The sequence below is a fragment of the Chiroxiphia lanceolata genome, chromosome Z (assembly GCF_009829145.1).
Source record: "Chiroxiphia lanceolata isolate bChiLan1 chromosome Z, bChiLan1.pri, whole genome shotgun sequence".
NCBI lineage: Eukaryota > Metazoa > Chordata > Aves > Passeriformes > Pipridae > Chiroxiphia > Chiroxiphia lanceolata.
Window position 1 is genome coordinate 38283420 of NC_045671.1, and position 27662 is coordinate 38311081.

General features: G+C 39.7%; 1 protein-coding gene across 1 annotated transcript in view; it reads left to right on the forward strand.

Annotated features, from left to right (window-relative positions):
• Positions 1 to 27662, forward strand: part of DAPK1 (death associated protein kinase 1) — a 91195-nt gene that overhangs the window by 56112 nt on the left and 7421 nt on the right. Inside the window, exons 10-22 of the mRNA XM_032675697.1 lie at positions 622 to 711; positions 1123 to 1215; positions 2790 to 2909; positions 4015 to 4113; positions 4893 to 4991; positions 6143 to 6241; positions 7531 to 7728; positions 9819 to 10016; positions 11705 to 11803; positions 19876 to 19953; positions 22023 to 22245; positions 24510 to 24698; positions 26489 to 26686. Coding sequence (XP_032531588.1) covers positions 622 to 711; positions 1123 to 1215; positions 2790 to 2909; positions 4015 to 4113; positions 4893 to 4991; positions 6143 to 6241; positions 7531 to 7728; positions 9819 to 10016; positions 11705 to 11803; positions 19876 to 19953; positions 22023 to 22245; positions 24510 to 24698; positions 26489 to 26686 — 1783 coding nt within the window. The remainder of the gene's footprint in view (positions 1 to 621; positions 712 to 1122; positions 1216 to 2789; positions 2910 to 4014; positions 4114 to 4892; positions 4992 to 6142; positions 6242 to 7530; positions 7729 to 9818; positions 10017 to 11704; positions 11804 to 19875; positions 19954 to 22022; positions 22246 to 24509; positions 24699 to 26488; positions 26687 to 27662) is intronic.

Consider the following 27662-nt stretch of genomic DNA (forward strand, 5'->3'; position numbering starts at 1 on the left):
CCCAACCCATGATTTCTCCATAAAAATGACGTCAAATATGGGGTCATAAAATTGAAAATTTCATATGCTCCACTAGTCAATACTAGTTGTTAGTATTAGCCATGAGAAAGTTCAAAGGATGCAGCCTTAGAGCTTGCTGCACTGGTAGGTGTGATGTGTTGGTTTTTTTTACTGGGTAGGGGGGTGTTCAGCAGCATCCAGGTGATTACACTGAGGCTGTAACAAAGTTTGACTGCATTTAAAATCAGCCAGGAAACCTTCCCAGAAGACAAGATTTATCTTGGAAATCAAATGCCTCCATCAGAGAGGGAAGTGAAGGACAAAGCTGAATGTTCTGATAAGTGGTTTTTTGTTGTATTTAAAATGAAAAAAACACGTTTGTGTTTTGTATTGCATAGAATATTCTTAGGTCTGGGTTTCCTTTAGGGTATTTTCTCAGAAAATTCCATCTGTATGCCACGTTATACCGTGGATGTTAAAATTATGTGCTTACAATGACTTTATTATTATAGTATGATTAGGATACTATTATACTATGAGTGGAAACCATCACTGAAGGACAAAATCTTACATACAGAAATTATGGGATATTTTATAATAGCTTTTTTCTTTTGCTTGTAGCCTAAAGACACCCAGCAAGCACTTAGCAGAAAAGCTTCTGCAGTGAATATGGAGAAGTTCAAAAAGTTTGCAGCACGACGAAAATGGAAAGTAAGTCATTCAATAATGCACCAAAATGTTGCACATACAAATGCAGTAGCATTGCCTGCTCCAGGGAAACATCAGTGCATGTTAGAGTGGAGAAGAAGAAAGAGGAAGCACATTCCTCTGTCATTTGGAATAAATTAACTGTTTGAGCATGGTGGTATGGGAGAAGACTTCTTTGTAAATGATCTGCATACAAATGCTGTGTGTGGATTGTTTGTTTTGTGCTTCTGTTTGGATTATAAATGCCAAAAGAAGTTGAAGTTTGAAATGCAATATACAAAGCAGATGGGGGGTGTTGAAGTCAAACTTCAGTTTGTTTTGCTAAGTCCTTTAAAATGTCTGCAATAGCATCTTATCACAAGTATCTGTTTTAATTTTTTTACATATGGCTTTTTTCTTATTGTTTTTACGAAGCAATCAGTGCGCTTAATATCCTTGTGCCAAAGATTATCGAGATCTTTTTTGTCCAGAAGTAACATGAGTGTCGCTAGAAGTGATGATACTCTGGTAAGTGTGTTCTTATATGTTTAGAATGTTTTACTGCAGATGAAATTTACAAGTTTCCAATTGAGATATTGGGCTATTGAAAATGTACACAATTAATTAATTTCATATGTAGGAAGAAATCTATTTTAAGGCTACAGAGGTCATTTATCCATAGTATGATCTTCTGCATGGCACAAACCTTGAAATTTACCTTATTAATTACCATGCTGAGACTGATAACTAGTGTCAGAAATTCATCTGTCTTGGTTTTGAAATTTGATTCAGGAGGATTTTTTGTACTGTAACAACTGTAATGTGTAAAAGTGGCATTTGAATTTTACTGTACTCATTGTGTACAGTAAAATAATATTCCTTATATTTCTTTTTTCTTTTTTTAACTGAATACTCAAAATCATCGAGTCCCTCTTGAATCCAGTGAATGCTAGACAGCAGTATCACAACAAGCAGTTATTTAAGGAGGAAATTTTAAAGTTGGCCAGTATTCAGTTTCTGGGATTATATGTGACTACTAGTGTTGAGTAGTTAAGAGCAACTGCTGTATGTTCTGCAATTGCAAATGCTTGTAAATCCAAAAGGATTCTTTTTAGCTTACTCCACAAGTTCTAATACACACTTCATAAATTTCCTGTAATCAGAAAAGAATGTGTGCCAATATGTTTAGATCTGGGTAATATCATCTTTTCTGTGCATTGACAGGATCAAACTTCAAAAATTCTGCAGAGCCCTTTTTATGCATATTATCTTCCTCATGTCCCTTCTGTGCAGCTTGGTGTTCATGTGTCCACTTTTCCTTCTCTTTCTGCTTCTGTGCTCTTTATTCTATCTTCTTGCCCTCCCTTTCCTACCCTCTCCCCCACCTCAGCTATCTGTATGTCTTTTAACACTGGATCAGCATTTCACTCCTGTGTTCCAGCAGAAAGGATTGTAACCTAATGTTAAGTGTCCTAAAAAAATCTGAAACCTCAGGAGAGAGGAGGTAAGACCAAACCAAATAATGGGCTCTGTGAATTTTAGTTCTTTTAGTGTATAGGAGAAAAATAAAGTTATACCTGCAGAGGTATCTACATTCTAGATTTTTAAATGATCCATTTGAATAGATGAAAGTTTGGTCCAAAGTACCTCTCCTTGTCATTTTCGTGGATGGCACAAAACCTGATACTTCAGTTGGTATCCGTGTACCTCTTGGTTTTTTTAGTGTTCACATATATGCATTGAATTAGTTTCCTGTCATGCAAGTATTCTATCTATTGAAAGTCCTAGGAGGAAAAAAAGAATACACCTAATAAAAGAACCTATTTGGAATCTCCGTGAGTAATGGGGATTTATGTGAAGAGGAGGGAAGGAAATTGTACTAGAAAAAGTGTGGGGGTTTTTGGTGTGGGTTTTCAAATAACGTACATGCACGTTAGCCATATGTTTCATGAAGGATTACAGCTTGCAGCTGAAGCACTCTTTTATAAAGAAATACTTTGAAAATTTTAGGTTTTAATTTTTTTAGACGTCTTGGCAACTGTTGAGATAGAGATTTTTTTCTTGAAGCTAAAAATTTTTCTTCTTTCTCATTTAATTGCAAGGATGAAGAGGATTCTTTTGTGATGAAAGCTATTATTCATGCCATCAATGATGACAATGTACCTGGATTGCAGCACCTTCTGGGATCTCTGACAAATTACGATGTCAATCAACCCAACAAGGTAGTGTGGGTCTGTGTTGAGGTGCGTGGGGGACTAGCTATAACCCTGTTGGATAGAACGACGTGGTTGTAAAATAGAAATGTAACACCTGAACTGAAAAGACAAGGGGATGGGAAATAATTCTACCTTTTTTTTAGGAGAAATTTTATTGTGTTTTGTGTTCAATCTTCTTAAGCTACATTAAAATGGAGCCCAAAATAGAATTTTTTGCCTAGGCCTTTGAAAGGTTTTACTCAAGTCTGTTGTCAAGAACTGTAGTAAATCAGATATCAGCTTTGCTTTTTTTTGCAGTTGTTGTTTCTTGTGGCAGATGAAGATGACAGAATATATAGGAATAACCAGACTGCCAAAACTGATTTTGCAAAGTGTTGCTAGAAACAGAAGTTCCAAACTGCAAAAAAAGGTTATGTGAACCTAATGTTAGATGGTAGTGTTCATTTTCAGTAAAGAAATTGCTTGCCCACTGTGGTATTTCAGTGCACTGCTGCTGCAGTAATGGGACTCTTGGAGCTGAGACCAAGAGACCAAATTTCACGTACTTGTTCTGCTGTTGAACCTTGGATAAATAATCTCTGCCTTAATTTTCACTTTTTTTGAATGGTTACACTGACCTTCATTACAAAGTACTTTGAGAAATATTCATGAAGAGCAATATAAAAGTAAAATGTCTGTTATTTTACTGTGTTGAGGTCTTGAACCATTTAAGAAATCACTGTGGTTTTTATTTTAATGGTGCAGTCCCATTTAACTTTCCTGGATGTTGCTGGTGGCTTTGAGGTGGTGTAGTAGCTACAAAGAAATTGCAAAGGGGAATGTTCTTGCTGAACTAGTCTAATGAGAGCTTAACATTAATATTCCTAATTTGAAAAGCATACATTTAGTGTGTGATACATCATTTAGTGTGAACTCATCTCAAAAATATGGAAAATTGCTGTGCAATAATTTTTTTTAATAAAGGAATAAATTATTTTCATACAGTATTTCCTGAAGACTTAATTTGAAAGTGGAAATCCAGAGCTAACATTCAATGCCTGCCTTCTCTTCCACTCTTTCCTTAATCCTTCAAAAGTTAATTATATCATTCTTGCTTGTATTTTGTTGTTAGCATGGAACACCTCCACTACTGATTGCTGCCGGCTGTGGAAACATTCAGATGCTTCAGTTGCTTTTAAAGCGTGGATCTCGTATTGATGTTCAAGATAAGGTTGGAGTTCTGCTTTGTCAACTGTTCTTTATAAGGTTTTCAGTACAGTTAGCAGGAGACAAGTAGTTCAGACTGTAGATCAGCTGTAGATCCTGTTTTCTGTCTTCCACAGCAAAAACTTAAACACAAATCTTCAGTAATGTTATTTGTTATGAGTGCATATCCTCTGGTTTTGATCACTTTATTAGCTGAAATAATTCAAAGAATACTAGTCTTAAAATGTAGTTCATGCTTACAAAACTGCCTCAATTAGTTCGAAGTAGTGATTGCCCTAAAACACAAGTGTGAACTTTATTTAGTATGAAATGATAAGTACACACCTTAGCCATGGGGAATATTGCAACTAAAACTCATATTTGATGGAGGATATGCTTTGCAACAAGCTTTTTTTTCCAAATGTGCTTTAACAGCCTGGTTTTCATTTAGAGCAAACTTGAAGAACTGTCTGCTTCTCCATCTAGTAGATGGCAAAGTAAGCAGAAGAAAGGTTTTTATCTCATGACTGTTAGTTCTAAAAAACTCCCTAACAAGGGAAAAGAGGATTATCCTTGCAAACAGTTAGTAATCCTGTTAATCATCCTTGCATAGAGATTTTTGTTGTCACTGTTGGGGTTGTTGAACCAATTTGAATTTTTTTTCAGAAGTGAATGTGTTCATGTAAGCTTGAATAGCTTTTCAGTGTATCTGTGTACATCTAAGTGCATGTATACCTCAGCTGAACCTCTAGAATTAGGATTCTAAATTCATCAATAACTTTTGAAATCAAATATTTTTGGCAGGCTGGATCTAATGCAATCTATTGGGCTTCTCGACATGGTCATGTAGAAACACTGAAATTTCTCAATGATAATGAATGTCCTTTGGATGTTAAGGATAAGGTAAGAAAATAGCTCCCTTTTCATGCAGAGAGCCCTTTTCTATAACTTTATCTTAGCAAAGAGAAAGGTTGGAATGATTTTCAACTGGGCCATAATTCCAAGAATTTGACTGGCTTTTTTAGTGTGGTTTTCTGAGCTGACATAGAGGGCTGTGATAACAGAGCATTACAGGAGCTGGATGTACTGATTATTTTCCTGACAAATGTTAGCCAAGCGTGCATGTTAAATATGGTGAGTACATGGTGGGTAGGTGGGGAAGTACAAATCTAAATTAATTTTCACTTGAAGACTAGATTTCTCATTGGTACTAAGGGTGAAATCGTGATTCTGTTTTTCACTCCTTTTGATTGAAAATCACTTTTGTCTGACAAGTAAATTTGACTGTTATTAAGTTGAGTATAAGGAAGCCTAACAATTTATAGCTGATGAGCACTTACCTTGTCTTCAGCAGTGTTATTTGAGCAACATTTGCCCTAGAAACTAGTTGCTGTTAGTCTTGTACCATAGCAATGTTTTTATACTAGCCAAAGCTCCAGTACAGAAGCAATTAGACTGGTGAAACAGTTTGCTTTGTTGAGGAAACTAGTGCAAGGCAAGATACATTAGGAAAGTTAGTGTTTGACTCCTGATAGGGCTACAACGAAAGAGGTTACTCTCTTAATAAAAATACCATTTCTTTTTCATATAATTTCAAAAAAATGTTGTAAATAATTAGGCATAATGACCAAAATACACCAGGATGTACCAAAGTGTGTTAGGCCAGTTCCTTACATTTGAATATGCAGGAGGGGGTGGAGGTGCATATGGAAATAGTATGAATAGAAATAGGACATCTGTTTCAACGCCAATTGTACACACAGCTTCCTCCTCATATTGCTCAGAAATCCCATTGTGACTGTGATTTGGAACTAATAACGTAGGAAAATAGGTTCTGAAAAAAGAAAGCCTCTGAAGAAATAACTACTTGTCAGGTGGTGGTGTATCATGTACAACTGGTTTGTAAGCTCTGCTGACCAGAGCTGCCCATCTGGGTTGTAGAGAGGGAGGAGTATCCCATGCAGTACACAGGCACTCAGGTTGTACACGGTGTACAGGCAGTGTATATCTAGGGGTGACATATGAAATTACACTGACATGTTCTGTAATTGCAGTCTGGGGAGACCGCTCTCCATGTTGCAGCTCGGTATGGGCACGTGGATGTGGTTCAATTTCTCTGTAGCATTGGATCCAATCCAAACTTTCAAGACAAGGTGAGTCATGAACACTGTCTGGGTTTTTTCAACAAATAAGGCTTTGTATGAGTGGTCAAAACTTTAAGTCTTGCCTTGTAGCCTCTGGCATGTTTGCATTTGAAAAAAAACCAGCAGAATTATGGAGGTTTTGATAGCTCTTAATAGATGAAGACTATGCAAAAAACCTGCAAGTACCTGACACCGTTATGAAACATAGGTTCTCTCAAAAATGAAAGCTTAAAGATAGAGAAACTCAGCACTGCAAAGGAATGGATAGCGGTGTATGCTCTGTCAGTTCAGCTAAAGATTTTTATTAGCTTTCACCTTGATTTCTGCTTAGTTTTAGCTGCCATGGGATTTTTCTGCATTGTCAAACTCATTTTTGAAAATGAATGGAGGGCTTGGGAGAGTTTCTTTAAAGCTCTGAACTGTTGTCAAAAAAACAAGAAGGAAGAGGCTTAATAGAAAAAGGAAATCTATTTGACCCAAACTTAACTGTGACCCAAATTTTAAGCTTTCCCAAGTGCTACATCCTCTAGGACTACCTTTATATTTTTCAAGCAGCCCTAGGCCAAAGCATCACAGGACATGCTCTTTGTCTATTTCTTTATGGTCAGATTTTTACAGAAACCTTGAGTACAGTCAAAGTCCTCTGCTATTATCAGCATCAGTTGTCTCCTTATTGATATTTGCCAGGTACAGAAAGGAGATCCCACTTCTTAGAATTTGATCCAGTTACTTCTTTGGTGGGTTTTAGTCCTCCCTGCTTTTCAGTGGGCTACTTTTAGCATATTTTTGTGAAACATTTGAGTTTCTTAATGGCGTTCCACCTAGCTGTTCTGATGTACAATGAGATTGAAGGTGAATGTTTTGAAGTTTCCTGGGTTCAAGCAAAAACTCCGGTAAGCAGGGTGATCTGCCTCAAACTGCAGGTCTAGTGGGATTTGCATCTCCTTGGTGATCCATCTGTTTTAAACACTGGATTAGTCTCTCAATACACAGGATGTAGAAACTGCTTGTGAATTAGGATCAGTTTTCAAGTGAGAGACCAAGACAGTTAGCTTCAGGAGCACGGATACATTTAAAGTAGGTTCGCTGACATGGAAGGTATCATAATCACTTGGTATGTCAGCTGAAGTTATTCTTGCTTTGAGAATGTCAGCATTAGAAATTACAACATCTTTTTATAGGGCTTACTTAGCAGACTGTCTTTTTTTTCATGTCATCTTTCTGCATTTTAAAGCTGGGAATTGTTCTCCCTCATATTTGGTTCAACTCTGGTTTTTTTTAATTTTCCATGTTGGCAGGAAGAAGAAACCCCACTGCATTGTGCTGCTTGGCATGGCTACTATTCTGTTGCCAAAGCACTCTGTGAAGCAGGTTGCAATGTGAACATTAAAAACAAAGAAGGGGAGACTGCACTCTTGACAGCCTCTGCTAGGGGTTACCATGATATTGTGGAATGCTTGGCAGAACACAGGGCTGACCTTCATGCTACAGACAAGGTTAGTTATGTTAAGAGGTCACAAGTGTCACAGAGACATATCTTGGAATTGCTTCGAGTGCTGCCAGTCAGCACTGTTTCTGTGATGTGAATTTTCCTTCTTAGCAGTTCACACAGAGACTGTTGATGGCTGCAATAGTCTTTAAGGTTGTCCACTGATTATTTTTCTGCGCTTGGGTTTTTGCAGATTGTAGTGGGTTCCTGTAGCTGGTTTTGGTAGTGGAGAGGCTACAGGAGTGGCTTCTGTCAGAAGCTGCTAGAAGCTTACCCTGTCCTGTGGAGCCAATGCCAGCCGGCTCCAGGACGGGCTTCCTGCCGCTGGCCAAGGCCGAGCCAATCAGGAGTGATAGTAATGTCTCTGTGATAACATATTTAAGAACAGAAGGTTGTTGAGCAGAAAGAATTCCAGCCAGGGAAGAGCAGAGTGAGAACATGTGAACAATGTGGACACCAAGGTCAGTGTAGGAGGGGCAGGAGGTGCTCCAGGCGCCAGAGCTGAGGCCCCTGCAGCCCGTGGTGCAGACCATGGTGGAGCAGCTGTGCCCCTGCAGCCCATGGAGGACCATCGGGGTGCAGAGACCCACCTGCAGCCCATGGAGGAGCCCATGCCGGAGCAAGTGGATACATGAAAGAAGCTGTGATCCTGTGGCAGGCCCAAGATGGAGCAGAATCCTGCTGGAGACCTGCAGCCCGTGGAGAGGGAAGCCCATGCTGGACCAGGTTTTTTCCGGGTAGGACTTGTGACCCCTGTGGGGGACCCACGGTGGAGCAGCTCATTCATGAAGGACTGCACCCCATGGAGGAGTGACCCACAGGACAGCGGTTTGGGAAGAACTGTTGCCCATGGGATGGACTCACATTGGAGAGGTCCATCAAGGACTGTCTCCCGTGGAAGGGACCCCACAGGAGCAGGGGAAGGACTCCTCTCCCTGAGCAGCGGCAGAAACAACAACTGACCATAACCCCCATTCCCCGTCCCCCTGCACCACTGGGGGAGAGGAGGGAGAACATGGAAGAAAGGAGGGGTGGGAGGAAGGTGTTTTTAAGACTGTTTTATTTCTCACTCTTTGGCTCTTATCCTGAGAGTAATAAATTTAAATAATATCCCCACTTTGAGTCTGTTTTGCCCATGAAGGTAATCAGTAAGTGACCTCTCCCAGCTGTTATCTCAACTCATGAATCCTTAGCTGGTTTTTTTTTTTCTCTCTCCTCTATCCAGTTGCAGAGGGAGAGTGAGAGAGTGGCTTTAGTGGGACCTGGTATCCCGCCAGGCCCAACCCACTACACTGATTCATTAGCTCCTTATCAGTTACCACTTCATGAGTAACACTTTCTGAAAAATGGTAGGAACATTGGGTTCTATAATTGGCAACAAACTATCAACCTAAAAGAGCCGGATATGCTGGTTGCCTTTGATTCCTATGGATTGGACAAATCATGCTTATTTCCAATAAGAACTATTTAAAAATATGATTTCATTTGATTCAGAATAAGTATTTGTCTTTCATGGTGTAATCCCAGCAAATAAATTTGGAATTTCATTGCTTATAGTTTTGGTATGGTTGTCCTTTTAGCTACTTTTAGTGCTAACATTAACTAAATAGTTATTAAAGTGAGTTCAGAAAAAACTTTTTGCTTCTAAAGCAATTAAATTGTTTTTTCCAGTTACATTGTCTCTTTAAGTTGTTACACAGTTGTCTGTCTCTAAAATTACTGATCACTGAGCAGATTGCATGACTGGTATCACTAACTTCTATCAGTAAACACTGGAGTTTTCAATAGAATTTACGATATTCATCTGGTTGTTACAGTTGGTCACTATCTCCTAGGAAAGCTGTTAGTGGAGAATGTGTATTTCATCCATTCCACTGCAAAGCCCAGTGGCTTAGTAGAAATATGCTTTTATCCCATGGTTTATTTGTTCCGACAGATACTGTACATCTCTCTGCCTCCACCTTCAAATTAAAAACCATTGTATTTCTTGAGGCAAGGCAATCTCATCCAGTTATATGAGATTGATTAGCACTTTGCTAAATTACTTTGATTTTTAGCATTATTAGATTTCACTTACAAGCTGTCTTGTGATTTCAGGATGGTCATATAGCCCTGCATCTTGCTGTGAGAAGATGTCAAACAGAAGTAGTTAAAACTCTCATCAGTCAAGGATGTTTTGTAGATTTCCAGGACAGACATGGCAACACTCCCTTGCATTTGGCCTGCAAAGATGGGAACGTGCCTATTGTGATGGCACTCTGTGAAGCAAATTGTAGTTTGGATGTCACTAATAAGGTAGGTAAATGGAATATGAGTGCTGTACTACATTGTTTAATAGCTCATCTATTGCATTAGATGACCTTTTAAAGTTCTCTAATATGAAAAGGTCTTTCCTTTGATTTTTCTGTCTCTTAAAATGGCCAAATGCAAAGCATTAAATTACTTGCCTCACAAATTTACCTAAGATGTTTCAGTTGAATAAATTATTAAAGATCCATGAAGAAAGAACCCAGGTGAATTATCACAGTATATTTTGCCACTCAGCTCTTAATGTTGAAAGATATACCAACCTTCTTCCCTAGCCATATAACTTTGCTTTATGCAGATTGCATCTAGGTGCTGAAGAAGAGATGATGAAATGCATTGCTGCTGGCCTTGATTTCATATGTAACAGTTATTTATACACAGAATTGAAGACTGGTACATTTCTCTGAAAAATCTGCTAAATGTTGGAAGTCTAAAAATATTGATTGCAGTGATTATTGGTGGCTGACTGCCAGCTAGAAATGCAAGCAATCCATAATTGTTGTAAGTGCTTCCCAAAAAGAATGTTTAATTACCTGCCCCTTAACTTCGAGACACTAGTGCCTTGTTTGATGCTTTTCTTGTGCTCCTGCTGCAGTGTATGGGATTAACTAAATGTGATGCTTTACAGGTTTAACATTGTGGCTTTTCTTCTAGAGATCTTTAAGAGAAAAGTAAGCTGTTTCAGGAAACTTTAGTTTGAATAGGTCAAGGTCAGCCACTGAACTCTGCTGACAGGCTGTTGTGCTTAGGGCTTGATATTTAGGTCTGAATGTCTTTCTCTGCCCTATTTAAATTTTATGTATGCTTCAAAGTTTAAAAGTTATTTATAGGAATCTTTATGTTGCTATCTACGATTTGTTTGATTCAGGTATTGTAGCTTCTTTGTGATTTTTTTTCTGGAAAAGTACATATTCTGGCAATAACACTTTGCTAGTTAACACTTCTATTTATTTCCAAAGCACTGGCAGTTTATTAGCCAGCTAAAAAGAGTAATAAGGCTTTTGGCTTGAGGATTGTCCAGTGCAGTCACTTTTGGTTTCAATAATTAAAATCATCAGCTGTCAAATGAAAAAAAGTTAAAACCAGAAGTGGGTGCTGTGAGGACATGTTATTAATGAAGAAATTAATGAAAAAAAGAAAAAAATTGGGGAAACAATACTTTACAGCACTCTCCCTCTGTCACCAAAAAACCCATAACCTTTCAGGCTGCCTTCTTTCATTCATTCTTTTTATTCCTTTGGATGGAAGGGAGAGACTGCAGATGTATAATCTTCAGTAATACTTAGATTGAAACAGAACCTAGGGTTTTAAAGGTTAAGGAATTAGTGTTGTTTAAGTGGTTCATATTTAATTAAGAAAAATGCAATTAAATTTTCTGGAATTAGAAAGACATTCTCAAATATAGCCAAAAAAACTCTAAAGGATTCCTCCACAGTTGTGAGGGATTTTGCTATAAAGTTGTTTCCCATTTTTTAAGTAGTCATTGTATCCTTTATTTTTAATTGCACTTTAGGTAGCTGTGCTTAAGCTGTAATCAAAAGTACTTTTTCTTGCAGCTTTGCAAGACCTTTGCTTTGTATCAGGATGTATAATTGTATAATATGTTTGATTATTAGTAATAAAATTTGAAGTGAAGTTCTTTAGCTAATGTAATGACACTTGCTTCCCCATGTTAGTATGGAAGAACACCTTTACATCTGTCAGCAAACAATGGCATTCTTGATGTGGTCCGGTTCCTTTGTGTTACTGGTGCCAATGTAGAAGCATTAACCTCTGTAAGTATTGAGAATTGTTGTTATTCTTGCTTCTTTTATGCATGACAGTAGGAAATGAACTAATAGAGAGGTGTAGGAAAAGGACAATACATTTTGAAATTAAAGAAAGAAGTCTGTTGACTGTCATACCACATGAGTAGTATATGTTATATCTCAGTTGTCTGCTTTTTCCCTTCTTACAACTGAATTTGGAACTGATTATGGTACAGTACAGCTACTACTTTGTCTACGCATAACAATTTCTTCACCTAAGAATTACTTTTATGTATCATTGCATTTTCTGTAAGTGCAGTGGGCCACTGTCATTAATATGTACGTCATTTCACATCACATTTAAGATATATACAAATGCATTGTATGTATCTTAAATATTTTCCTTGCTTTCATGAGCTTAAAAAGATCTATTTTTATGATGGGAGAGTGTGGTTGCATGGATAAGTTAACTAGCCTGCAAGTATCCTTGTAAAACAAATCGTTCATTGTCACGACGAGGAAAGTGAGGGACCCTCAATGTGAGAATCAGCAAACTTCGTTTATTGACAAGTGTTAGCAACTTAATATAGGCCTTGCAATTAGCTCATGCATATTGCAAGAGCCGAGCTCACCATTGGTTCTGGCTCAGATGTTGATTCCACCCCTTACTCCCCTCTCATGTTTACACAGGTGGCTCTTAGTTGCTGTTGCTCCCTTCCTGTTTACCATCCAACTAGCAGGCACAAAAACACCGTGGCCTTGGCATGGCCTTGCTGTCTCAGATCTTCCCATGGGCCTAGACAGGCCGTGTTCTATACTCTGACAGCTCACCATAGCCTTAGCCATGTCCATATGCCCTCGCCCTGCTAGCCAGTCCTCTACAGTTCATGTCAGATCATCCAGCACTACTGCTTCCAATTAGTATCACTGAAGGTATTTTTGATTCTCAGTAAGGTGAGAAACATCCTCCCAACTGACATATCCACAGCAGGAATGAAGTGTCCTTCATCGTGCATACCTCATAAACGCATGATGCATTATAGACATCATACACACCATTATGTGTGTTTTGAACAAAATAGCCATATTTTATTTTCAGATCCATTGGATCACATTGCATTGCTACTCACCATAACTGGTGTATTCTGATCAGAAATAACTTTTGGTCTGTATATCGAAAACATGTTGTCATCAGATTTTAGTTGAGTTCAAGTTTTTCAAAGTTCTTGTCTAACAAATTATTCCCAAGACAGCTGCAATGGAGGGGGAAAAGGAGAAAACTTCTGTATCATTTGGTGGAAAATACAAAAATTTTTGTTGTTTTCCTCTAGATTTAGCACTGCAGTTTTTTCCTCTAAGCATGTGTCTTACGTAGCAGGAGAATACCAGTGCACTTGGAATTGTGGCTTAAACAAGTTTAGCACCTAATTACTTTTTGATAACTACTGGATTGTAATTGCCATGTCTCCTATTAATCAATAGTAATGAAATGTGCATGCAGTGCACTTGGTGAGATGTTCTACAGATTTCCTTTGTCACCTGTTTTTGTCTTTTTTGGTTTTTTGGTTTGGACCATTGTGTATTATGTATTTTTGCTACTACATACTGTAGAGATGAGATAAAAGGGCGATGGGGGAATTCTTGAGCTGTTGCACTTCATTTATGTCATAATGGCTGTGTTGGTATAATTGCCTGTGTGGACGCTGCCCTTCCAAGATAAAAATACTTTTCATCTCTTTAGTTTAGATCAGTTTGAAGGAGATAACAAAGTAAATATTGCTGATACTAAATCTATCAGGAGAAGCAGACTGAGTATACGTAATGATGCATTATTCCAGGAGTGTGGTGGCAGAGAGAAGGCAAAAGGAGGAGAGGACAGGAGGATCTTGCATGTTGTGATTTTAAGATTTCAGTTTTGCATAAGTTTGCTAGGTGGATGTTAAACTGTTCTGAAAAGCTTACTAACAACTCCTTCTGAGCCAGTGCAGCAGAATTAATTATATTTTTCTTCTTTCAGTATGCCATTTCTCATTTTTCTGGCACTGCTAAGTAATTGAGCTGTATTCTCTGCCTCCTTCCTAGGCTAAGGCCTATTTTGGGACTTTGATTTTGAATTTGATTGCATGAACATTGTCAGGTAACCTTTGAAAATCATAGAATCATAGAATCAGTTGGGTTGGAAAAGACCTGAGGTCATCAAGTCCAACCCTTGATGCAACACCGCCGTGGTTACTAGACCATGACACTAAGTGCCACATCCAGTCTCATCTTAAAAACCTCCAGAAACAGTGAATCCACCGCCTCCCTGGGCAGCCCATTCCAATGTCTGATTACTCTCTCTAAAAAATTCCATCCTAATATCCAACCTAAACTTCCCCTGGCACAGCTGAAGACTGTGCCCTCTTGTCCTACTGCTGGTTGCCTGGGACAAGAGACTGATGCCCACCTGGCTACAGCCTCCTTTCAGGGAGTTGTAGAGAGTGATGAGGTCTTCCCTGAGCCTCCTCTTCTCCAGGCTAAACAATCCCAGCTCCCTCAGCCTCTCCTCATAGGACTTGTGCTCCAGTCCCTTCACCAGCCTTGTTACTCTTCTCTGGACCTGCTTCAGCACCTCAATATCCTTCCTGAACTGAGGGGCCCAGAACTGGACACAGCACTCCAGGTGTGGCCTCACCAGTGCTGAGTACAGGGGAAGAATCACTTCCCTGGTCCTTCACTGTTCCTGATCCAGGCCAGGATGCCATTGGCCTTCTTGGCCACCTGGGCACACTGCTGGCTCATGTTCAACTTCCTATCAGTCAGCACTCCCAGGTCCCTCTCTGCCTGGCTGCTCTCCAGCCACTCTGTCCCAGCCTGTAGTGCTGCAGGGGGTTGTTGTGACCAAAGTGTAGGACCTGGCACTTGGCCTTGTTGAATCTCATCCCGTTGGAATCAGACCATCTCTCCAGCTTGTCCAGGTCCCTCTGTAGAGCCCTCCTGCCTTCCAGCAGATCAACACTCCCCCCCAACTTAGTGTCACCTGCAAATTTACTAGTGGTACATTCAATCATCTCATCCAGATCGTCAGTAAAGATATTAAACAGAACTGGGCCCAACACTGATCCCTGGGGGACACCACTAGTGACCGGCTGCCAACTGGATGCAGCACCATTCACCAGCACTCTCTGGACCCGGCTCTGCAGCCAGTTCCTAACCCAGCACAGAGTGCCCCTGTCCAAGCCATGGGCTGCAGCTTTTCCAGGAGTGTGCTGTGGGAGACAGTGTCGAAGGCTTTGCTGAAGTCCAGGTAGACACATCCACAGCCTTCCCCTCATCTACCAGGCAGGTCACCTGATCTTAAAAGATCAGGTTGGTCAGACAGGACCTGCCCGTCCTAAACCTGTGCTGGCTGGGTCTGATCCTATGTCCATCCTGTAGGTGCTGTGTGATTGCACTTAGGATGATCTGATCCATAACCTCCAGGCTGACAGGCCTGTAGTTTTCTGAGCCCTTCTTCCAGCCCTTTTTGTGGATGGGTGTGACATTCACCAACTTCCAATCATCTGGGACCTCCCTAGTGAGCCAGGACTGTTGGTAAATGATGGAGAGCGGCTTGGCGAGCTCTTCTGCCAGCTCCCTCATCACTCTAGGATGGATCCCATCTGGTCCCATAGACTTGTGAGGATCCAGGTGGCTCAACTGCTCTCTTAACTGTTTCCTCCTGGATTACAGGGGGGCTATTTGGCTTCCTGTCTCTGTCTACTGCTCCAGAGGACAATTGTTCTGAGAACAACCTGTCTTCTTGTTGAAAACTGAGGTAAAGAAGGTGTTAAGTACCTCAGCCTTTTCCTCATCTTTGGTGACTATGTTCCCCCCCCATGTCCAACAAAGAATGGAGGTTTTCCCTGCCCCGCCTTTTGCTTGAAGTCCTTTTTAATTACCCTGGCACCTCTGTCATTAATGTCATCACTGCCAGCCTGGACCACCAGCCTGGACAGAGGGCTAGATTAGCTCAGGAAGTCTCCTACTAATGTCCCTCACCGTGGCCCAGGGAAGGCAGCAGACTTCCCTGCGGGATGGGTCTGGTTGAGTTCCTCTCAGAAGAGAGTCGCCTATTACAACTACCCTTCTTTTTTTCTTGATAGCTGTGGTTGTAATCCGTCTGGTGGGGTGCATCCGGGAGACCCTCCAGACAGATCCTCTTCTTGACTGCCCTTTGCCTGGCTCTCCGGGTCCAGGCCCTCATACCTGTTCTTTAAGGGCACCGTGGCAAGTGATGGGGGTCAGGAGGAGATTCCTTTACCTCTTCGGTCAGGGACCTGTTTCCATTCCTCCCCACCTACTTGGTTTGCTCCATCTGCCTGATGGCAGGAGGGGCAGGGCTTCACCATCTCCTGCTGGACTTCTTTTGGGGTCAAAAGGGAATAGACTCCACCAGTCTATTTCTCTTTCACTCTCCCTAATACTTCTTAACCTCTCCACTTCTTACTTGAGCTCTGCCACCAGGCACAGCAAATCATTCACCTGCTCGCATCGTAGGCAGGCGTCTCTCACACTGTCCTGTGGTACTGACACCAGGCTCAGACACTCTGTGCAGCCAGAGACCTCAACAGCTGCGTCCTTCCTGGGGGGTTCTGTCTGGGTTAGCACACTGCTCCTGATAGCAGCAGCAACTGCTTTCGCTCATTCGGAAACCCTTGCTGGGTTGAGTTGACTTGCAGAAAAAACAAAACAAACAAACAAAACCCAAACCAAACAAAACCAACCGAACAAAAACGAACCACATCCACACACCTACCTCACAACCCACCAGAGAGAGCTGGGAGGGTGGCTGTGCCCTACCTGTGCGAACTGCCGTGCCACAACCTCAATGCCATGCCACACCCCTGTTTGCCCACTCTGGGTCCCTTGTGCTCCCTGGAGCAGTTTAAATCTCCTACCAATGACCTCAACTCTACCCCCGGTCAGCTGATTAGGCCTCACACGGCATCTTCCGCTCCTGGCATATACAATCATGTCAAATGTTTGAAAATTACCCTAAAAAATTTATTGTGCTCACTTGCTAACTGGCACCATGTTCTTGGCTTCTCCTTATAGAAGTTTTAAAATTATCAGATTGCTGAAAAATTTTTCATGAAGATGCTTGCAAATGCCAGTTTAACTCAGATCCAGCTCTTGCAGACATAGCTGTCTGATTTGCAACATAGGGACTAGTCAGCAATTGTGATGAAATATTGCCACTAGGTGTAAAATATGCTTTCATGGATCCTGTAACCAACCCTTTTTAGATATCAGCTTTGCTTACATATTGCCATTGCAACGCATAGATACTCTGTACTTCTCAGGAAACCTTGAACAGGAAAATAACTTGCTATTTTGCTTGTGGATGTAGTTTCTAAATCTTGTTGTGCTCTATAGTGGCCATTCATCCTGCAGCAGACATGCAGAGAATTAAACAGCATCATCTTGTTCATAATTTTGGACAAAAAAAGGAAACTTTGTTCTGTTAATTTCTTTTCCCTTCTTCCTGTCCTGTTTACTGTGTGGACTGGTGACTGTGTACTTCAAAAATCATGCTTGTCAGGCAATGCCTTTGCAAAGGCATTGCTCCGTAAGGGAAGGTGAACTGGGAACAAGGAGTAAACAAGACAAGTAGGGACAGTGTCCTCTTCAGAAAGGGCCCCATCCCATAGAACCCAAGCAAGGCAAGCAGAGAGGGTCTAGTGATGACAACCAGCTTCAACAAAAAGTCTGGGTCACCAGACAAATCCATAACAATGAGGCAAGTCTGTAGTTAAGTCAAGGTTAGGAACTGAGCTCAGTGACCATGATCAGCCAAAGCCTGAGTGTTCACCAGGCAAATCCATAGTGAAGAGACAGGTTCAAAGTCAAAAGCAGAAGTTAGGTGCCAGTCAGAGGGATACATGGCCATGCAGGCATATAGCTGTAGTGTTGCTCAGGTAAGAACCAGAGGCAAAAGGCTTAACGTACAAGCAATATCTGAGCAAAAGATTTTGTGAAAGCCCTGATGGGTGATCTTTTAAGGTTTTCTTCCTTCACAACAGTCTGAACCAAGATTAGTCTTGAGTTTGGATAGTGTTACAAAGTGTAAGAGAGCTCTGGGTCATGGCCATGCCGTCCTGCTGGTGCAGGTAGGCTTGCTCTGTGCACACATCTACTTAGATGTTTAGCAGTTGGAAACATTCCTTTTGCCATTGTTCCAGTTTTGGGAGCAGTCACCTCCATCCCTTTACAACCCTGCTCATCGATCACACTCTGGCTGAGCCACTACCACTCACACTCTTCGCCGAATACTCACCAGATGGTTACTTCCATTGTGTTTGTGTCTAAATAGCTGTGCCTGAGCTAGCCAAATGGTGTACCAGAGTACAGCTGTTTAGCCAAAGTCAGGCTTGAAGCCAGAACACCCATGGACCAATCAGATAAAGCAAACAAGGGTGTGAAGTTACCCAAGCCATTCCAAGCCAGTTGTGGTGCACCAATCAGGTGTGGGACGTGCTCTGATTCAAAGGGACAGTGCCCATGCAGGGATCTGGTACTGCATATGTGCTTCGTGCTGGAGTTTGCCAGGCCCTCTCCGACCTTATGTCACAACAGGAACATACTGCACTCTGGAAGAGTGCAGTGCCAAGGCTGTACCAGTCTGGCTTTGGGGACTTCTCTTAAGAGGAAGCCAAAAATTTTGGGATTGGGATAAAATTCACACTTAAGTTGGTGTAGGCTGCATCCTTTTTCCATACAGATTCTCAAGAAGGGGACCATGGTTTCTGCTCTGTTTGAAGGTGTTTAATTTCCCAGCACATGCCCAAGACCAAAAACCTGGGAAACACCACATGTATTGAAGCAGTTCTGCTGATGGCAGGCGAGCTGCCCAGCCGCTAGACCACTCTTCCTCTCATACAACAGGCACTCAGGATTAACTGGCATTTGGAGGTGAGAGTCAGCACAGACAAAGAGATTCCTCCCCTTTGATACATCTTCTCTAAGGAAAATTAATTTAAAAAAATGTGTTGAGATGTTTCTTTACTAAAGTTGCGATAACATATCAACTATAGTAGGAATTTAAGGGTAAGGTACTGGTGCAAATTTAGTCAGTTCATGCCACCAACTACAATTTTGACTTTTTTTTGCTAAAGCTCTGGTCCTGTTCTGACTGCACTATTTGAAGTGCCTAACAAATTTTATGGAAGTCTGAAAATGGCTTCTGCGGGTACTGAAGATGTTTATTTCATATGTAGAGATAATAGCTAAAGTAACCTCAGGAACTTCTTAATACAACGCAGGTTTTGCAAGAAAAATTAGTAAAATCAAAGATAGAAAACAAAAAAAGAAATCTTAATTTTCCAGTAATGCTACTTAATTATTGAGAGTTCTTATCTGAGAAAGTGAAATAAGCAAAGTGCTCCTACATTACTTACCTCTAACCAAAATTTAAAACGATAGCATTAATGTTGCTGTAAGAGTCAAAGTAGAGAACAATTTTTCTTTCAGTCTTTTTAATATTAAACTTCTCATCTGTGAAACATAGGTAATTAAGTGGCAAGACCAGAATGATGAAGGCAACTTTGCTTCTCCTTTTAAATTTGCTGATGCAATTTAAACTGCATCTCTTAGAAAGTTTCTGAAATCCTCCAGTGACAGATGTGCGACTGTCAGTTTTTATCCACTGGTAAACAAACATTCACCTGCTATTTGTGTGAGTGAATATTCTGATGTGCCCCTTCTTTGTAAACTTCTAGATCTGTTCAGTGGGTAATATCTAGAAATCGCTATCATCCTATAACGGATGTGAAGAGGAGTTCAGAGGGAGGAGTATTGATTTTACTCTCAGGCTCTGAATTCAAATTATCTTGTTACAGTGGCATCCAGATGCCAATCTGTAAAAGAAATGTTATTGTTCTGCATTGCACACAGGGTTTTTTGATAAATTAAAAAAACGCAAGGGGTTCTGGTGGGGCTTAATCATTACTGGTTGTTGATTGAGGTTTTTTTTCTTCTCCCTATTTCATCTGCATCTGAGCAGCTACAGGATGTTGTACACAATTTTTTTATTGTGGGCGAAAGGAAGGGACTGCTACTAATAATTTGTGTTTTAACAGGATGGGAAAACAGCAGAAGATCTCGCCAGAGCAGAGCAACATGAACATGTAGCCAATCTGCTTGCAAGACTTAAAAAGGTTGGGAATGCATGAATTTTAACTGAGATTTTCATGTTTTTAAGATACTAATGAAAATTTGATCATGGGAAATCATACAATAAATATTCATCAAAGCCATTCTAAAAAGCTGTTGCAAAATTCCTTGCTGGAATTGTGTCTTTTTTTTTAATCCTTTTCATATTTTTAATAGTTGAAGTGTGTGTGTATTAAAGAAGGTGGCTAAGCAAGTGTGCACCACTGATCTATATCTATTTGTCTCTGACAACGCCTAGTAAAGCATCTAAGGTGTTTAGTAGAAAATAAACTATTAAGAATTAGCACATCCCACAAGATGACTTATTTCCCCACTATCACCATTTCACTTAGATTAAGCTTGTGCAGTATAAGGGTTTGTGCCCTTTATGAAAACTCTGATACCATGTGGAATAGTTGCATAAGTTCCCAATGTCATGTTTTAATTCTGCAGTTTCAGTATATCCAAATCTCCTGACAACTAGAACAAAAAGCTGACCTGGGCTTGTTGTCAGGCAGTATATCTGCCACATCTGATATGCATTGATTATTTGGATAGGTGGCATCATTCATGCTGGAAAGGTCCAGAGACTACTTGCCTGGAGATTACAGGCAAGAGCCAGACCAATTAAAATAATTGTGTTATAATTATGCTGATGGGTCTGTGGAAAACTGAAATAAATGACCATTTCAGAGTAATAATAAAAGATGGTGTGCACCAGGCATTGCCGAGGTGGAAGTAGAATCTCTTATGCCTGCCAGCAAATCTGTACTTGCTAGGATTGTAAAATATATATCCATGAAGATGTGAGAAAGTGCAAAGTTCAGGCTTCCTTTGCAATGATAACTTCTGTAAATATTTGTTGTAACAGACTCCGTTTTGTATAGTTGTATCCTCACACCAAATCCTTACCTGTGTCTGCATGCAGGGGGGTAAATTTGTGGTTTAGTCACGGTGTAAATACAGAAATACTACAATCTGACCTAGAACAAAGGGAGAAGATCAGTTAAATCTCTTTTGAAAGAGACATTAGTAACTGTTATTCTCTTCTTGATAAGATTATATTATATTATAACTGAGTGAAGGCCTATCTATATATATGTGGGAAAAATATATGGTAACCATATACTTCATTAGACTGTACTTTGCAACAGAGAATCTGATCTATTGAAATTAATGGATTAGATCAAACCACCAAAAATATTATAGTACTACACAGAATGGTCAATATACAATGTACAGAATATACCTGACACTTATTTCATTTTCAGTGCTTGTGAAGAGTTTTGTCTCTACTAGCACACAGATCAGGAACCTTCTGTCATAATGGCTCTTGTGGAGGATTCAGTATTAGCTGTGAGGGCGCAGTATTTGCATTTAGTTTGCATTAACAAACTAATTTTATGCACTACTGTTTCTGTCAAATTTCTCAGCTCAGTTGCAGCATGCTTATAATTCAGGGGGGCTGTAGGCTCTCATTTAATGATTCATCCTACCTGTTAAATTCAGTACAAATGCAGAGCAACAGAGCTTCTCTCTCAGCTCCCAATGGGGGAGTGAAGAAAGGACAGATGAAGCTAGTTCCTTTGCTCTTCCACGTTTCTTCTTTCTCCGTGTTTCCTTAAAATTCTCCCAAATATGAGAAGAATAGAAAAAGGTAAAGAAGAGGAGAAATGCACATCAAGTTTTCAGATTACTCAGGTGGTAGAAGTCCCAGCAAAATTCTTCAGTGCTGCATGTATATTATATATAAGATTATGGATATTGGTTATGCTGAGACTGATGGTAAGGAGACTGGGTACTGAAAGATGCTAGTTTTTCCTCCTTTGACCTCTCCATGTGATTTTCATGAAACGTGTGATTATCATGAAACCTCAAGGTGGTTCTTGAGAGAGACCATTGAGCTGTGTCTTGTCTACCTGTCATTGCCCTTCTGCCAGTAACTGATTGCTTGCATGGTGAACCAGATGAACATCAGTCTGGCAAGAAAGTACCTAAACCCTGTGTTTTGAGTTTGTTGGAGGCAGAAGTTCCCTGCCACATGTTCTGATTTCTTCTTTATGTTAAATTTTAGGATACACACCGGGGGCTTTTTATCCAGCAATTGAGGCACACACAGAATCCACAGCCTCGAATCAAACTGAAGTTGTTTGGACACTCTGGTGCTGGGAAAACGACTCTTGTGGAGTCTCTCAAGTGCGGCCTGATAAGAAGCTTTTTCCGAAGACGTAGGCCAAGGCTTTCCTCCACAAGCTCAAGCAGATTCCCCCCATCTCCTTTGTCTTCCAAACCTTCAGGTATGGTTTTGATGAGAAAACATTTGCATGAGAAAACATTCTCCTCTTAGTCTCTTGTAGCTCCTAAGGAAGAACCGTTGGCTGCACTGCAAAAGACAGGACAGCGTTAAGTATGTAAGAAACTAAAACAAAGCAGAGAGGGGACTGAGTTCTCTGTGCGTAGGCTTGTACCTAAAATAAGAGGGAGAGGACCAGCAAGTGTGTAGGATACATGAGCAGTTAAGGTTTTATTTGCTTACGTGCTGCGTAAGTGAACTTGGAGAGTGGAGGACAGGACTTGTAAACATGGTGTTTATTTTTCACCAGAAGTCCTAGGCTGTAACCGCCTGTGTCATAACCAGATTCCTTTTTGCTGGAGGAGCTTCAATAAATGGTGTACAAAATTGAAACAATTGTTACATCTTTGTGATTTTTAAGTAATAATAGGATTCAGAACTTCCTCTGATGCTATGGAGTGCTTTTCCATAAGGTACAGGATTGAATTAGCCTGGTTAGAGGTGTCTAAAGTTATCTCCAAACAAGGTGAAAATGAACATTTTCTAAACTGAAATAAATGCAAATATTAGGGAAATATATTACCTGTGTAGCACCAGTTGGCCTGTGCTAAGTGGGGAGACCTACAAGATGAGGAGGAACTAGTTAGGTTTGTACTTAAGCATATACCCAGCTTTGGAAAAACCCACAGAAGGACAGCGGAAAGAGCAGTGAACTATTTGTCCAGGTTCCTTTTCTAATCTCAGAGGCTGCACAATGTATACAAGCTAAGTGTGTCGAGGAGCTCAAATTTAAACTGATATTTAGTAGTCTTATTATATAAGTGTTAGTTTAGTTGCCTTTTTAAAAAAAACAACTTCTGGATAATACTTGTAAGTTTGGGTTTCATTCATCATTTTTTAAGTCATGTTAGAACAGTAGTAGCAGTAGATTTCATCTCTACTTTCTTTCTAGTCACCTAAGGAAGCTATAAGACATTCACAGAGTGACTTAACAAGACAAGATCCATGGGACAGAGATTGTTATTGCATTTGTTGTTTACTCAATACAAGGGGCTCACATCTGTGACACCAGAATAAAGAACTTGCAGGAAGGTTTTGGCTGAAGATTGTTTGGGTTTTTTTAATGTTGATTGGTAACAGAACAAAAGGAGAGGTGGTGTATGCTCACACCATCATAAAGTCAGAAAGACTGATCACATTGGCAAATCAAGGTAGAAGTAATGGTCAGTTTTAAGCATGGACTTGAAAATAGCTTACCTGGATATAAAGCCAGAAAGTTGTGCAGTTCTATACAAACAAAGCTACTATGGTATTATTTTAACATTTGGAAGTTTCTTTTTTGCTTTTTACAGTAGATGTTCTTTTTGGATGTAAATAATTACATAACATGTAAATGATGTTATGTGTTGAATGACATAATCAGATAAATATTTAAATCAGCACAACTTGGTCTATACTTGATCACATTATTTATTTGTTCATGTGTTTGTTTAAATTCTGTAAAAATAAGGGTATTTACCCTGTATTTATTTATGAGAGCCCAAATATTTTAAATATTACAGTAGGAGATCAAACATGAAAGTATAGTTTTACTGCTAAGAGGTAATTTCTTCCTATAGTAAAACCCAAATATTAGAATTTGCCATCTAGTGGAGGAAAGAAATCTTTGCCTTATCCACTAGATGGTGCAGGTCAGTTAAAAAGCCCTTTCACTTCTCATTTACATTCTGGGAACCTGAACTAAGCATGAACTAAAAATATTGGTTATTAGTAAAACAGTTTTGGTTAGGGGCCTGCTTTTCTTCCCCACGTCCCCAGAAACAATTGTTACACAGTGATATTTTTTATCATTACTTGCAGGAATCGGCGATATGAATACGTAACATTTCCATGTCAATAATATAATTAGACCATGCTATGAAATTGCAGCCCTTAGCTAAAAAAACTCCACCAGTATATTTTTGCAATATAGAACTTTAACTATTGAAACCATTTGTACACATATAATTCAGGTTTTCCTATCCTTCCCACTCAGTGGTATATCTGCTAATGGACGTAAGTGCTGTATGGGATCATTCTAGTATTTTCCTTTGAATCATTCAGAATAAGGATGTAGTTGCGTATGCTCACAGCTTCACAGTCATCTCCTTTCTTTGAAGAGCACCTTGGGGTTTTTAATCTGCTTTTATGTCTTGCATACTTGTTTTGAAGTGATCTGGTAGTGATTTTCACATGGTTTGTAATCTCATTTTCTTTTCCCTGACCCAGTTTCAGTAAGTATTACGAATCTTTATCCTGGTTGTGAAAATGTCAGCGTAAGAAGCCGTAGTATGATGTTTGAGCCAGGCCTGACCAAAGGAGTATTAGGAACTTTCGTTTCACCTGCTCATCACTCTCACTTCTCTGCTGATGACCAGTCCACCAAGGCCATTGATATCCAAAATGCGTGCTTGCATGGTAAGCAGAGTCCTAGGCTGGGGTGCCTTAATGCTGCAGAATAGTTTATGCCATTTTGCTTGTTTTTAAAAATAAAAGTGGAAAAAAATCTGACCCGATATAGTAGTGTTTGACAATGCAACACTGTAAGGATTTGATTTGTTTAGGGAGAAAGTAAATCTGCCTAAAATTCTGTAGCTCTAATATACATAGTAATCGCTCATGTCATAATCTTCATAGGATCACATAGAAACATTTTTGACATGAGTAAGTGGGGGAGAAGAAAGGAGGGATTTGTTATAACCGGAGCAGGTTGGCAAAGTGACTGCTAGTGTGAAGGCTCTTTCACCTCTATGTCCTTTGGGAATTTTATCAGATTTAATCTGGTCCAGTAAAGTCAAGTGTCCTCACCATTTAAGTTGTTCCCAGCTTTACAAAGGACCTACTGTTCTCACCCTGTGACAGGGCTAGAGCCATGTTTGGTGAGCCCTGAAGCTCATCAGTCATGGTGAGTGGAGCTTCTGATTTCATTTGGTTTTTTTCCAAGGAAGCTAACTGCTTTGCAGTTGAAACCAGTTAGCAGGTTTCAACTAAAGAGAGATCAATCAAAGCAGTTGTCGTAAGTACTTATATGGCTTTTGACTCTGACCACACAAATGGTGCTTATCCTCTACTAGCCATACCAACTGCTATTTATATAGGTGGTAATATCTCTCCCGGTAGGATCTCTTCATTATGAGGAAAATGGGTGTCATACAATTTTGAGGCTGAGTTAGTATTAATCAAGATTTTTATTTTGAAGAGAGAAACCTATTTATGAATGCAATATATGCACAGGAACAAATGCAGTGACCAAAAACATTTATTCTAGATGCTGAAGAGTTTGCCATGTAGCTAAATCTTGTTCTTTGTCCAGGCTAATTTCTTCTTTTGGTATAATTTGAAACCATGTCAAATTCTGCAGAGGAACAGAATTGTGACAGACTGTCAGAAGGGTTTTCTTATATCTTTCTCTGTGCTATCTTGATGTAGAATGAAAGAGTACACATGAGGTGAACTCTGAATATCTGTACTCATAACAGTACATTGGTGGCTTCTTTCCCTCTAGAAGTTTGAGGCACATCTTAATGAGCATTTATTTAACTAGAAGTAGTACAGGTGCATCAGACTTCACCATGATGTGAAGTGTATCTGGGAAGTGCCATACAGTGGAACACACTAATACTTTTATCACCTGAAGCTAAAGGAAATGGCAAAAAGAAGCATGGGGCTTTTAGGATTCTTAGCATGGTGATTCTTCAGTCCTGGTTTACCAATGCACTGAGAATAGTACAATTTTGTAAAGCAAAGTGGCTTCTTTGAGAATGTGCTTCAACTATTTTTTAACATCAGCAGTGTCATGTTAAGAAGAAAAATTAATAAAATATTAAGCATTTTGGGGGTGAGCAGGAAAAGAATGGGAAGTGTTATTCTTGATTTTCAAGGCAATTACAACATCTGTTGCTGTTGTGCAATGCAAAGCCCAATTTAATGCATAAGACTGCATGCATATAACACAGGTGCTTCCATGTGGCATACAGCTGAATGTCCTAGAGAGGAATGTGAGAGAGGAACAGATTATGAGGACCCACCTTCTAAGCCTCTGAAACTCTACTCCCTTTGTTCATGATTGCTTTTGCAGTCTTGTTTTCTCACATGCATACGATTTATCTTTGTGAAAGTTTAAATTCGATTAACTCTTGTTTGTCTTTCGCTGGCTAGATGTTTCTTGTTGATGAAGTGTGATCTCTTAATTGGTGTCTGTTTTTCAGGAGTTGGTGATTTCAGCATCTGGGAATTCTCTGGGAATCCTGTATACTTCTGCTGTTATGATTATTTTGCTGCAAATGATCACACTGCAATTCACATAGTGCTTTTTAGTCTCGAGGAGCCTTATGAAATCCAGTTAAACCAAGTGACCTTTTGGCTCAGTTTCCTGAAATCGTTGGTCCCAGTTGAGGAACCAATAGGTATGTTCTTCTGCCTGCTAATGAAGTATTAAATGACTGTAGAATAAAACTTCTTGTATTTCTCTGCAACTTTGTACACGTTGCTGTTATGTGTCTTCATCCCCATGTATTCAAACAAACTTTACACAAGGTTTCTTACAAAAAGCTAATTTTATCTGTGGAAGAAGCTGGAAGAGTTGTACACCCCACTTAGTCCAATTATAAAGGGTCATGAGGTTCAGTGCAACACATTACTTAAATTCTGCTTTTATCTAGCCCCAGTTAACTGTGTTTTCAGCATAAATTTGTGACTCTTGTCAGTGAGAACAGGACAGAACAGTATTGTAAAATAGCATTACCCCTTAGTATGTGCAACTTTAATGTGTTTAACTAGAATTGTATTTGGACTTCAAATATGATAACTTCTTGGTGCATCAGGGTGTACAGAAATAAATATTTCTTGTGAATTTCAACTTCACCTATTCTCCAATTTTGCACAGGGTTTAAGTAATTTTACTTGGTTTATATTCAAGCTTTCTAACACACTGAACATCACTTGGCAGGCAAACCAATTAAGTTTTTTCTTAAAACATCTGTTAGTCTAGGTGTATATATACTATATATATACTATATACTGTTTGTAGCTGAGTATTGGTCGGCAGACTTTGACAGTTTCATGGATTAACCAAGCTCTGACATGTGTTTTGGGTCTGTGATCTGAAAGATTATTCCAGACCTAACTCAGCACTCATGGACATTTGTAACGCTGCTAGGGATTCACCAGACAAGTGTATTAAATACTTACATAGTGCAAAGAGTATTTCCTCTCTCTTTCTGTGTTCTGCTTGAAGCTGTATGCATTATCTCAGCCAGATAATGATAATGAGCCAAGTTCAACCTTCAGTTTTCAGTTCAGGCACTGTATTCTTTTATTTTCTCTTTAAGATCAAATCTAAGTTTCACAATATGAGCATTTGGATCTAACCAGCAATCAATT